Here is a 13,135-nt window from a genome sequence, read left to right as displayed (position 1 = left end):
TCAAGTCCCTTGTGTAACATGGCACAGTATTCGCATACAGCCCATACATCCTCCCATGTACTTTAAATGATCTTTAGATGCCCCATGATACGGTGTGAGGAGTTGTCATACTATATCATTTAGGAAATGTGACAAGAGCATGTGTGCACATGTTGAATACAGACACATGTGCTTAAATAGTTTTGATCCACAATTGGTTGGATATGCAAATGCAGAACTTCTGTATACGTGGGGCTGACTGTATGGATATAGATAAACCCGAATGGTTCTTTGAAGAGCGCTGACCAACACATCTGGCAGACAATAGTCACTTCACACGTATTCTCTGCTACAGTATTTTAGCAATCCACACATCCTTGTACCTCTTTGCATGGATCTTCAGTATTTAATGACACCTCACTTTACATTTCAGCCTGACCTAATGGAGATGCCCGTGGCTAAGTAAAGTGGGCAGAGCCCAGGGCAGAAGTTGGCAGCAGCACACGCCTAGACAGCCAGATTCTTCCTGCGAGAAGAGAGTGGCACCCTTCCTTGCTTCCCGGGCTTGACTCAGAACACTTTATAAATATTCTCTCCTTTGAAATCAACAAAACATCTTCAGAGCTGTGAATCCAGAACCAAGACAGGTGACAAAATCCTGGCATGTAACATCAAGGTTTGATCTGACTAACATACACAATGCTTACCCACACAAGTAAAGTTATGCACATCATTTTATAACACAGTACATTAAGGATATGTGCTCCTCTTTGCGCACAAAGTGAAGTCATTATGGAAAAAGTATATAGGAGGCTGAGCGTGGTAGCACACATTTGTAATCTTAGCCTTTGGAAGGCTGAGGCAGGAGGATCACCAGGAGTTCAAGGCCAACCTGAGCTACACAGTGAATACAAGGGCAGCCTAAATGACACAGTGAGACCCTGGTTGAAAAAAAAAAACAAATAAAAAAGCAGATTGGAGTATGGTAATCACTATCTCTTTCCATGGACCACACTCAAGGAGGGTAAATGGGCATATCTCATTTCTGAGACAGAGCCAGGAGAAAACGTTGGCTTTCCAAGGTCTTCACTTGGGCAGGCTCACTGTCCTTCTTCAGCTGCCTCTCACCCATCACCTGCTTAAGGACATTTTCCTCTTTAACCCCATCTAATGGGAACCTGGACAAGAGCTACCCAAAGACATCAAGGGAACGGCAGCCTTGCCGTTGAGACTGTAGACCAGGGAAACAAGCAGACTGATTTCATTCAGAAAGATAGTGCAAGGATTTTTGTTAAGATGGAAAAAGAGGATGGCAACAAAGGAAAAGGCTGAAGATGGTGCCATTTGCTGTCCTTTCCTTTCTTTCCTTGGTGAGCTTAAGAGTCACTGGTAAGAAGGGTACTGGGGGTGTGCCTGGATGCTGGGTGAGTCCTGGAAGCAGTCAGCCTTTGGTGGCTCATGGGGGAAGATCGAGGGCTTGGTGGTGTGCGGTGGGGCAGGCTGCCGCGGGGTCATTTCAGACCTCAGTGAGCAGTTTTGTCTCTGCTGTGGCTCATTCATACCACGTCACTCAGAATTTCCTACCAGGAACCTGTTCTCTCCTCCCCCTCCGCCTGGAATTTTGCCCCATCAGGGGTGGTTGTTTGATGCTTTCTAGGCATCAGGGATGGCTTAGTCTACCTTCCATCTCTCCCACGAGACTGTGAGACTGCCAGGGCAGACAAGTGGTCGTCCATTCCCCTCTGTAAGCCCTGGGCCTGTAATGCACTAACAAATCAGGACATCCTTGGTGGAAGAATGGAGCTTGGGACATCTGGTCAACCCCTCCAGCCTCCCCTTGTAGGACAGCCTAGGGAGGAGGACAAGTGAGAAGAGGAAGCCGGTGGATGGAGTTGGCACTTACCGGAGACTGGATTTTCTAAAAAGAACTTGGAAGTTGGAAGACTCAGACCTGGGAGCTTGGAGAGTGAGTGACTCAGACCTGAATCCTTTTCTTGTTCCATGAAGCCTTGTATCAGTTGTTGCAGTTGCTTCCCCTGCTCCCCCGGGGAGATCTTGCTCCAGTTCTGCACCGTCGCAGGCAGCCATCTGTGTGCAGTCCCACCAACTTCCTCTACCCCAAGAAACCCAGGCGGTTGCCCATTCAGACTGGGTCCGTGCACTGCACCTGCTAAGGGCCATCACCCGCCTCCCGCATCGCTTCTCCCACAGCGCCCCAGCAGCTCCTCCTGCCACTGTGGGCTCTGCCCCAGCAGCCCTCTCTCCCCTCACCTGCCGGTGACCTCAACATTGCCTTGCTTTCTCCTACTTTCCCACCTCCTATTTCCCCCTCCTTTGTCTGTTCTTCTGCCTCTCCTCCTCCTTTCCGTGCTGGCATTCAGGGTTTGGTTCTAAGCCCTCTCCGCCTCCACTCTTACCCGCATCCACTAATTAGGCGATGTTCAGCCCTCTCTTGCTCACCCAGATGTCAATCCTGTGCACGTTTAGTGAGCACTTAGCACATGCCAGGTGCACCTCTAAGCACGTTACAGGAATTCTGTCTTTCAACCTTCACTACATTAGGAGGAATGTAGGATCACCTCCATTACACACAACAGAAACGTGAAGGCACAAAGAGGTTACATCACTTGCCGAGGTCACACAGCTAGGGAGGGGTGGGGCTGAGATGCAACCCCATGCTCTTCCCCACTACTTTCCCTTTTATGGTTGTCCTACAGCAACCAGCAACCCGGGGGTCTAATCCTGTCCTTCATATGTTCAGCTCATGCCATGCCCTAAAGCCAATACAGATTAGTGAGCACTTGACCTTAGTCAAAAGGCCAAGAAGAAATTCAGATTAGTTAGCAAAGGGAGATTTCACTGGCTTTTACTGATTGTGGATGTTTTGGCTTTGAGCCATTATGGGATCATTGTTATATACACTGGAGCAAGACTGCTTGGTTGGGTCTGGGTGCCAGCACTGCTGTTCCTAAGCTGTGTCACCTTGGATGTGTTACTTGATCTCTCCCTCAGTTTCACCACTTTAAAACTATGGATTCCAGGATTGCCTGCTTCCAGGGCTGATGCAAAGACCAAATTCAGGGATGTGTAAATGGCCTGTGGAACACAGCCTGGCATAATAGTAAGATGCTCATGAGCATTCCCACCATCTAGGGTCCCTCCTTCTAGAATGGTGGCAGTTGGCTGGAGCTGGAGTGTTTGTGAGCAGTTTCTTGTGCACAAACCTCCCCTTCCAGCCTCCAGTTTTTGCTGTAGGGCCTGGAGCTTCTGCAGGACGCTGGGGGAATTTGGATCTTCTATAAAAGTCATCACCAAGTCCAGAAGCTCTTCCTCAGTGGTCACTGCTCAGAGACAAAAGATACCCATGGGAGTGCGTGGATACCATCACTGCCTTCCCCACCGAGTCCCCTCGTGGTTCTCTTACCAATGTTGTTCATAAAACGAGCAACTTCTGGGCTTTCACCATCAAATGTCATACCTGCAATTCATAGAGTAGCTTCAATGTGTGAGGAACGGCTGAGTGACAGCCCTCCTGGGCACACCTTAACTAGTGACTGGGTCTTGGAAGTCCAATCCCTTGCTCCAAGTGAGGCAGAGTGTAAGGGCCAGACCTATGTCCCAGAGCCTCCTCAGGACCAGGCTGGAACCCTACCCAGCCATGCTTCCTTCCAGTTTGCTTCTGAAGAGACCAACCTGAAAAGGTGAGCAACCCCGCATCCCACCCCATCCCCAAGCTGGCGTCACCACTAAGATCTGAGTGGCTGCTCCACCAGCCCAGGGTCAGCAGGGTTTCCAGTAGGAGTCTTGCGCTCTGCTCAACACATCTCAGATCCCGCCCTGAATTTGGGTTTCACTAATCGTGCAGCCACAAACACATTTACTTCATACCGCAGATCCTCGGTTTCCTCATCTGTTAAAACTTCTTATGACCAGCCTTTATAGCCCTAGTCTCCATCAGCACAATGTACAAACAAGCCAAGTGTCCATCAACAGATGAATGAAGAAGTAGAGTGCAGCACAGCCACGCCGTGGAACACCATTCGGCTATCAGAAGGAATGACATTTCCACACGCACCATTGCAAGGATAGACTCTGAAGACGTTACACTTAGTGAAATCGGTCAGACACAGAAGGACCAATATTATGTGGTTCCACTTATAGGATGTCCTGTTCCACTTGGACTGCTTTAGGAGACTTATTTCTCACCGTCCTGGAGGCTGGGAGGTTCTAGTCAACATGTCTGCAGACCTGATGCCTGGGGAGGGTGTGCTCTGCAGTTCATGTGGTACCAGCCTGCATTGTCCTCACACAGCAGAGGGACCAGCTAGCTGTCTGGGGCTTCCTTTACAAGGGCTCTAATCCTATCATGAGGCTCCACTTTCGGGGCTAAATTACCCCCCAGAGACCCCAGTGCTTTGTATCACTGCCCAAGGGATTCAGATTTCCACATACAAATTTTGAGGAGACATAAGCATTTAGTCCGTTGCATAAGAGGCACTTCGAAGAAGCAAATTCACAGAGACAGAAAGCAGCATAGAGGCGTCAGCGAGGGACTGGGGAAAGGGGAAGTTGCTGTTTAATGGATCCCACGCTTGAATTTAGGGGTGATGAACACATTTGCGGTATAGATAATGGTGAGGGGTTGTGAATAGACTGTGAACGACATTGTGAATAGATTTAATGTCACTGGATTGGACATTTCTGAAGAGCTAACATGACCATTATTGTGATGTGTATTTCTTACCATACACATGAACTGTTCCTCATGAGTGAAGGGTGAGAGTGACATGGGGGTTTCTGAGCAAAAAGGAGTTTCATGCAGATGGCGTGGACCCTGAGGTACGGGAGCAGATGAAGGAGGGCGGGTGTCCGGGCAAACTGAGTAGGCGGAGGGGAAGGAAGGGTTGGAATGCTTGTGTTACCCCAAAACCCATGAATGGAAATCCTAACTTCCAGTGGGGTGCATTAAAAAGTGGAGGCTTTGGGTGGCGCTTATGTCATGGGGTTGGAGCCCACATAAAAGGGATGAATGTCCTTAAAAGGGAACTGCAGGGAGCTCTCTGATCGTCCTGGCTTGTAAGGCTATAAGGAGCTGGCAGTCTGTCCTGGGAAGAAGGTTCTGCCCAGAATCTGCCTCTACCAGAGCCCAGATCCTACACTTCCAGCCTCCAGAACCGAAATATAAATTTCTGCGGTTTATAAGTCACGCAAGCTATAGGCTGTCAGGGTAGCAGGCTCACTGAGGCGGGGCCCTGACTGCTGGCCTGAGAGGGCGCAGCCCTGCTCTGTGCTCACTAAGTGTGCTTCTTTCTATGCACACAGGGTGACGTTTGCCAGCTTCCCCTGGGGACAGTGGGGGCCCTGTTCTGATTCTGGCCAACAGGAAGTGACTGGAAGTGACACATGTTACCTCCAGGCCTGGCCACAAAAGCCCTTCTTGACCCTCCAGCTCTCTTATGGAACAAACACAGAGACCCTGTGTCAATGAGGAGTAGAACAAGATACACGCAACTCGGTCCCTGAGTTCATACCTGGAAGAGAGTGGCTCAGATCGGTCATCTAACCCATATTGCTTTTTTGCATGAACCAAGCATGCATTCTTGCATCTTAAGTCATAGTCTTGAGAAATACTTTTCTTCGAGATTTTCTAATTGTTTCGAGCTGTGTCCACTTTCTATGTCTGACATCACTTGGATCCCAGATACACCCAAGATACGCGGATGACTCGGCACATGGGTGCTAAGCACACAGAGCATTGGTTCAGACCCCACTTCTGCCACCTCCTGGCTGGAGGGCCTCGGACACATCACTTAAACTATGTGCCCTTGATTTCTACCTTAGTCTGTTCGGGCTGTTGTAACAGGCCAGGTAATTTATGAAGAAAAGACACGCATTTCTCTCACAGTTTGGAGGTAAGTGCAACATCAAGGTGCTGGCATCTTGTAAGCGCTTTCTGCTGCATCATCCCAAGGGGGAGGTAAAAAGGAGAAAGGCAGGAGAGGGTGAGAGCAAGCCAGCAAGAGCGAGGTGGGCCCACTCTTACAACAAACCCACGCTTGCCATACTTAACCCACCTCTGTGATAGCAATGACATAAACCACTTGTGAGCGAAGAGCCTGGGGACGTCAGCACCCCATTAGGCCTCGCCTCCCAACACGGTTGCACCGGGGACTGAGGTTCCAACCCATGGCCTCTGGGGGACGCATTCCCAGCCACTCCCACCCGAGCAGTGGAGGCAGTGCGAGCACTTCCTTGGATGGTGCCGAGCACAGGTGCTCATCGCAGGTGACGTTCCTCAGCCAGTGGCCACCCTGAGTTACTGGGAGCGACCCCCAGCAGGGTGGCGTGCTTACCTCTCAGGTGAGAATGTTTGATATTCAATTTTTCTTTTAGGCTCGTTAACTGATCTGCAAGAAAGCAAAGTCCGGGCCAATGTTTCTCTGTATAACACAAGCACTAGCTCTGGAGTCGAGTACCTTTAAGGCGAAATACAGGCAATCAAAAGCATCTACTTTTCAGAGTTATTACAATGCTTATGGAACAGGGCAGATAATGACTACCACTTCTTAGTGCTTTTATCCATAAGCTGTAGAGGAATTCACTCAATGAATTTCCCTAGCTACTACAATTGTGACCCCATGTTACAGATGCAGAAACTGAGGCACAGAGAGGTGAAGTAACTTCCCAGGGGTGCTAGAACAACACTCCTCCCATGGGGCCTACACTCTGGCCACTCTGTAGTTATACTGGCTGCCCCAGTAAAGGTTTAAGAGATGATGACAAATTCAGAAAATGTGATTGCTAAACAATGACATACAGATCGCTCTTCTGCCCTGCATAGGAACAATATGGTGAACTTCCTGAACAAAATTATCTATAAACTTTAGCCCTTCTGTTCTCCATATACTCACCCAAAATAAAACGTTTAATTTCTTCAAGGCTAGCCAGAGCACTTCCCCATAATCCTGCAGAGAAAATGGAAATAAAAGTAAAATTCTATGATGTGGCAGGCATGGTTGGTTAAACAAAGCACCCAGTGGCTTGAATAAGGTGCTGTTTGCATCTTCACTGGAGAGGAAGATCCTTCCTGAGTTCAGTAGATATTCATGAGACAATCATGGAGAACCAAGCACTCTTCTGGAAGGCAGCAGTGCACAAAGCAGACAAGGTCCCTGTCCTTGTGACTGTTCTCTTCCACGGAGGGAGCTGGCTCACTGTTGTGGATGAAGTCATCTCAAGCACAATGCTTATCACCACTTCTCCCAGTGTCTCCCAGCCTCCCTTGCAGCTAGGTGGAGGTCAAGCTCGGTCAAGAATACAGTGGGAATTTCTGGAAAGTGCCTACTGTCTTACTAAAAAGGGGCACACTGATCTGATGCAACAGCCGTGCTCTGATGGAGAGGAGTTTAGCACAGAGGTGAGCATGAATATGCTCAGGATAAAGGAGCAGCAATGCGGAATACACTGAGCCTTTATGCTGAATGTGGCTCAGCTAATGTAACAAGACCTTGTCTCAAAAAAAGAGTAGGAACAAAGAACCTGAGGAGCAAACTGAAAAACTAACAATCCTGGTGACACGTGACAGCAGCTCAGAATTGGCAGTGGATATGGATGGACTAAGGAACCACGGAGACGGGATGAAGAGGAGTGACAGCCAGAGTGGATGTAGCATGTAAGGGAAACTGGAAGATCAGAGGTGACCATCCAAGGACCTGGCTCTGGTGACTATGTAGATGGAGAGCCTACTTCCAGGGCAGGAGAATGAAGTAGGAAGACAAGGATCTTCCTGCTATTTCCACCTGGGCACTGCTACATGGGCCACACAGTGCATCTCAGAATTATTTGCTGAATAACTGGTATCCATCTATCCTTGAGTTCCTACCACTGCGGGGGTCTGTGCTTTTGGTTTGTTTGCTTTTTGTTCTTCTTGCTGTTTTTTGGGTGTGTGTGTAAGTTATATCTACATCTGAATCTGTTTGTTGGAAGCTGTGGCCCTGGGTTTGAGTCTTCTAAGAAACCATCTCTCCCAGGCCATTCAATAAGATACCAGGTGTCTGTCATATTAAGAAGCCCCGAGAGAAACTGATGACTCCAAAGGAAGAGCACATCTCCGAGTACACCTGCAGATATGCAGGAGGTGGATGGAGCCCGACCCTTAGGAGGGGCATGCTTGCATCTCCATGTCCCACCCCACTGAATCCCATCTGTCTGACCCCATACTACCTTTCAGGAAGGACAGGTCTCGCTCAGGCTCAGAGTTGACCAGGCTTCCCTTCTGGAATTTGCTTCCAAAGTGGTTGACAGGAATGTAGGCCCCAAGTGTAGGGTAGCCGGCATGGTGAGGGGTAAATTCAAACCAAGTGTCTGGGAAGGGAATACAAAGAAAAGGGTGAGTCAGCAGCATACAGCCTCCAAAGCAGCAGGTCCTGAGGGGGAGATCTATGGCCAGGTGCGGTGGTGCACCCCTATAATCCCAGCACTCAGGAGGCTGAGGCAGGAGGATCGCCATGAATTCAAAGCCAGCCTGGGCTACATAAGAGAGTTCAAGGCCAGGCTGCACTACATAAAAGAACTCTGTCTCAGAAAAACAAACAAAAAAAGAATCTATGAAATGAGAAATGACAACCAAGACACTGTCACACTGGAGACAGACTGTGTGTTCTCAGAAACAACGTGGGGATTTCATCCCATAGTTTTGAGAATCATTACTCAGCTACAAGCAGTACTACCTCCAAAACATTATGCTGCCAATACTTCTCCGAACTTGAGCTCTCATTCTGTCCTTCCCTTTCATCTTACTGTAGACACAACTTCCAGGGTGTGGCGTGCAGAACAGTCCAGACACAAAACAGCACAGAACGCTCTCTGCTGGTGCAGGGGAGTCACAGGAATATTTCAAGGAAGGAAATCCATTTTCAGATTTTTGTTCTGGAAACTTCCCTCAGACAGCCACGGAAAGAGGTGATCACTTGGCATAGGAAGGTTAATGGGGAACTAATTACAAGAATCCTCGAAGCCGGGCATGATGGCACATGCCTGTAATCCCAGTGCTCTGGGAGATTGAGGCAGAAGGATTGCAAGGTCAAGCCCAGGCTGGGGGACATGGAGAGACCTTGTCTCAAAAAATAAAAGGGCTGGGAAGTGTCTCAGTGCAAAGGCCCTGCATGCACATGCGTACATATGCCCGCGCGGACGCACGCACACACACACACATACACACACACACACACACACATGAATGCTCCAAAGAGACTGTGATATCCACTCCAGGTTGAACCTGGCTTACAGGATCACAGATTACAATGAGGAGGGTGACTTAGAGGTCTTGGACAGAAGGATGAGATGGGTGGGGGATTATGGGAAGAAGTATTTCACCTCTATCCACTCTGGTGCAAAAATAGCACAAGTGTCCATATGAGAAAGAATCGTTCATCCTGAGGACTTTGAGCCTTAAAATATCAGCACACGTACAAGCACTTGGAGCATGCCTCATAGATAGTGAGAAATCAGGGCATATTTGTTGAGCCAACAAATGCATTTTGTGCTTAGGAAAATGGGTCAGGATGTCTTAATCTCAGGAGAGAGACTGGGGATCAAGAGACAAAATGGGGTGCCAAAACATGAACGCAGAAGGAAGACTACTACAAAAGACGAGGGGATCAGTGGGTGGTGTGGAGGATACGACCCGAGACCGTTGTGTGCATGTGTAAAAGTTTCACAGTGAACGTCGGTATTCTGTATCATTAAGATATACCAATTTAAAAGAAAAATTGTAATATACTGTAATACAGTTGCCAGGACAATAAAAAAATTGGGATGCCTGGAAACCACCAGCATTTAAGTGGTAATTAGAAATACGGAGGAAGATGAGGAGTCAAAAGTGAGAAACACTGCTCCCCACTCTGCTTGGTCCCCGAAACATCCTTCATTACAACTTGCTTGACCCATGGAGAGTGTGTGGCATTTGGTGACCGCTGGGATGTCCCTCTGTCCTTCCATGGGCTGAGCATCCTGTCCTGCCAACCTTCCTCTAGGACCTTTCTGGAGTCCTCACAGGGAAGGTTGGGGCAACAGCCTCACTTTTCACTCAGTGCCTTTCAGTTCCTTCCTGCCAGCTTCACCCTCCAAATATTCACTTACTCTTGGCTTCTTCCTTCTTTTGGCTGTAGTACAGGTCACCATCAATGGCCGCAAATATCGGGTAGGGGAATGTCCCACCTTCCACATGCTTTGTCATGCTGGACAAGGGAGAGTCCTGCAGCTTTGGAGAGAAAGTACCATGGATCGTTTTCAAAACAAGTGTCTTGTGTACCCCTTCCCTCCATGCCCTGGGAGGTATCAGCTGCATCCTTACCATGTCCTTTTGTCTCCCACCAGTACCTTAGGCACGGTTAACAGTCCAGGCTCTGGAGCTTGTCTGCCCTGCTTGATCTCCCACATCTACCATGTGCTCACTGGGAGATCATGGGCAATTTCTCTCATCTCTTCCTTCCTTAGTTCCTCCCTCTGGATAGTGTGGATTATTACACGATACTGCCATTCATATGTTTGACAGCTGAGGAAACTGACCCTCAGCAAAGGAAAGGGACTTACCTAAAGTTACCAGCTAAAATGGCAGCACTGTGACCTAAACTCAGGGTTGCTTGCTGTAAAGGTTAGGGTTTTGACCTTCTTACAACAGGCGAACAAAGCTGTCACAAGGCATTGATGTCTTGTTGCTCCCTCCAAATCTGCCTCGGAACCCCTATGTCCTATGGTATAAAAGCAAAGCTTATTTCTAGGTCCTGGAAACATACATTTCGATGGGAAAACCCTAGTTTGAAACCCTTTGGAACATTACATCGTAGAGCAGGAGAAACATAACTGGGGGGAAGGAGGGATTTACACAACGGATGAACCCCAAATGAGTCCTCCAAATGCTCCCTATGTTGCATAAGTCTGTGTGAACAGCAGCCGCTAACAGAAGATGAACACAGGGCTTGTGTCTGCAACCTCTAAAAACCACACTGGGTTAAGAATATTCTACCTGTTAACATATTTCAAAGCGTACAATACCATATTGTTAACCGTAGGGCCCATGCTATAGAGCAGGTCCCTAGAACCTATTTATCATGCCTAGCTGAAAATGTATATATTAAGTGAAATAAGCAGATGCAGAATTTAAGGGGATAGATATCAGTTTAAGTGCTCTTACCACCAACTTGCACGGGTGTGCGCGTGCACACACACGTTCAAACATAAAAGAGAAGGAGACAGAGCAAGCGACAGAGAGACAAAGAAACAGAGAGAGAGAGGCACCTCCATGTTCATCCCCCACGTTCACATCACCCACAGGTACCTGGTCCACGCTATCATTTCTAAACAACACCTGTTCCCCTAGGCCACACAGTCTTGTAGAAACCTGTCATCGTCAATCATTTCACTTTCCTTCTCTTCCCTTGTCCCCCTCCCATGTTTCTAGGAACCTCTGCTCTTATTTCTATGACTAGGACAACTGCTCAACCCAAACCAAAAGTTAAAAATAGGAGGAATCCACTGGGAGAAGAACTCATTTCAGGTCTCCACCTCACAGTCATCCTAACCCTCCCCTGAGACAGTTGCAGCCCACGCCAAGGTCGCCCTGAGGACTACACCTGCTTGGATCTGGGGAGCCTCCTCCCAGAACTGAGCAGATCAGGTGAGACCTTCAGGCAGTTTGGGGTTGGATCCCAGGGTCAGTTGGTCAAAGGCTCCGGGGGTGAACATAAGGATGCTCTGAGCCTAGGGAATGCATTTTCCACTAAGCATCTGAAGAAGAAAAAGCACCCAGTTTGCCAAAGCAAGGAGAATGAAATGAAAGTGCAGCGTGGAGCATGGTGGTTCACAGCTGCGATCCCAGCCTTTGCTGAGGCAGAAGGACTGTGAGTTTGAGATAAGCCTGGACTACACAGCAAGACTCTGTCTCGAAAAAGAAAAAAGAAGAGAAAGGAAGAGGAGAAAACAAAAAGAAAAAGGGAGGGAAGGGAAGGGAAGGGAAGGGAAGGGAAGGGAAGGGAAGGGAAGGGAAGGGAAGGGGAAAAACTGGACACAGTGACACATCTCAGCACTGGGAGGCTGAGGCAGAAGGATCACTGCAAATCTGAGGTCAGCCTTGGGCTATATAGTGATTGAAGGCCAGCATGAACTAGGAAGATCCTGTCTCAAAAGACAAAGAAAAAGAAAAGAAAAGAAAATCTTGAAAGACTTTATAATGGAGATGTTGGTCCAGATCTCTGGTAAGTTCCAACCTAGAGACCCAGGTCTCAGCTGGGGGTGACTTACTTCCCTGGTTTGTTTGGAGACAACGATGTAGGCCCAAAAGTCTGTCAGAGAGTAATTCTCCAACTTCGCTGCCTCGATGGTCTTCTCTAGGCTGTCATTCAAGTTCCACTCCTTCTGGGCAAATCGACGCTTCAGCTCGACCTCGATACCTTCTGTGTTCCCATCCTCGGTGTAGAAGGAAGACAGTGCCCTGCGGGCAGAGGAGCGGGGCTGGGCGAAGGACTGGAAGTGCAGCCTAGAAAGGCTGGAGGGTGGGGAGCGGGCCAGACCCTCTCTAACCCCAAATGCCTCCCTGTAGGAGTAGGCGGCAAACAGGGGAAGTGGATAACTAATTTACTTAAAGCAAGTAAGACTACAGGTGACTAAACTCCAGGGAGGCATCCAACATCCTCTGGGGCAATTCTTCCACTTTACAGCTAGGACATGAGAACGAAATAGATGAAATGACTCCTAAAAACCAAATAATATTTTTCCAGACTAGTATGTATAGAGGGGGGCCACATGGGTGGGCTACAAGCACTGTCTATAACTTTTTATGGTTATTAACTCACATCATCTTCAAAACCATCCAAAACAGGAACGATAAGATTATTCTCAATTTACAGAGGGAGCCACTGAGGCCCAAAGAGGGTAAGTAACTTCCCCCAAAACACACAGGGAATAACAAGATGAACTGTATTTGTTTCTAGATAATCTGCCATCTTCACACTTTATTTACTGAAGAGTGCCTTGTAGCAAAAAATTGAGCCAGGTGTGGGGGCGCACACCTGTAATCCCAGCACTTGGGAGGCTGAGGCAGGAGGATCACTGTGAGTTGCCTGCCTGGGCTACAAAGTGAGCTCAAGGCCAGCCTGAA

The 13,135-nt window shown here is 48.4% G+C and overlaps 1 protein-coding gene across 1 annotated transcript in view; it reads right to left on the bottom strand.

Moving 5' to 3' along the window:
- Window positions 1–13,135, bottom strand: part of Pla2g4c (phospholipase A2, group IVC (cytosolic, calcium-independent)) — a 29,397-nt gene that overhangs the window by 9,475 nt on the left and 6,787 nt on the right. The window contains exons 5-12 of the mRNA XM_013510120.1: window positions 12,280–12,469; window positions 10,120–10,240; window positions 8,203–8,343; window positions 6,891–6,944; window positions 6,333–6,386; window positions 3,404–3,457; window positions 3,204–3,320; window positions 1,883–2,092 (exon numbers count right to left, since the gene is read on the bottom strand). Of these exons, the coding sequence (XP_013365574.1) occupies window positions 1,883–2,092; window positions 3,204–3,320; window positions 3,404–3,457; window positions 6,333–6,386; window positions 6,891–6,944; window positions 8,203–8,343; window positions 10,120–10,240; window positions 12,280–12,469 (941 nt within the window). The remainder of the gene's footprint in view (window positions 1–1,882; window positions 2,093–3,203; window positions 3,321–3,403; window positions 3,458–6,332; window positions 6,387–6,890; window positions 6,945–8,202; window positions 8,344–10,119; window positions 10,241–12,279; window positions 12,470–13,135) is intronic.

Source organism: Chinchilla lanigera, unplaced genomic scaffold, assembly GCF_000276665.1.
Source record: "Chinchilla lanigera isolate Chin_1 unplaced genomic scaffold, ChiLan1.0 scaffold00208, whole genome shotgun sequence".
Lineage (NCBI taxonomy): Eukaryota > Metazoa > Chordata > Mammalia > Rodentia > Chinchillidae > Chinchilla > Chinchilla lanigera.
Note: the sequence above shows the minus strand (reverse complement) of the source record. Positions and strands in the feature narration are given on the sequence as shown.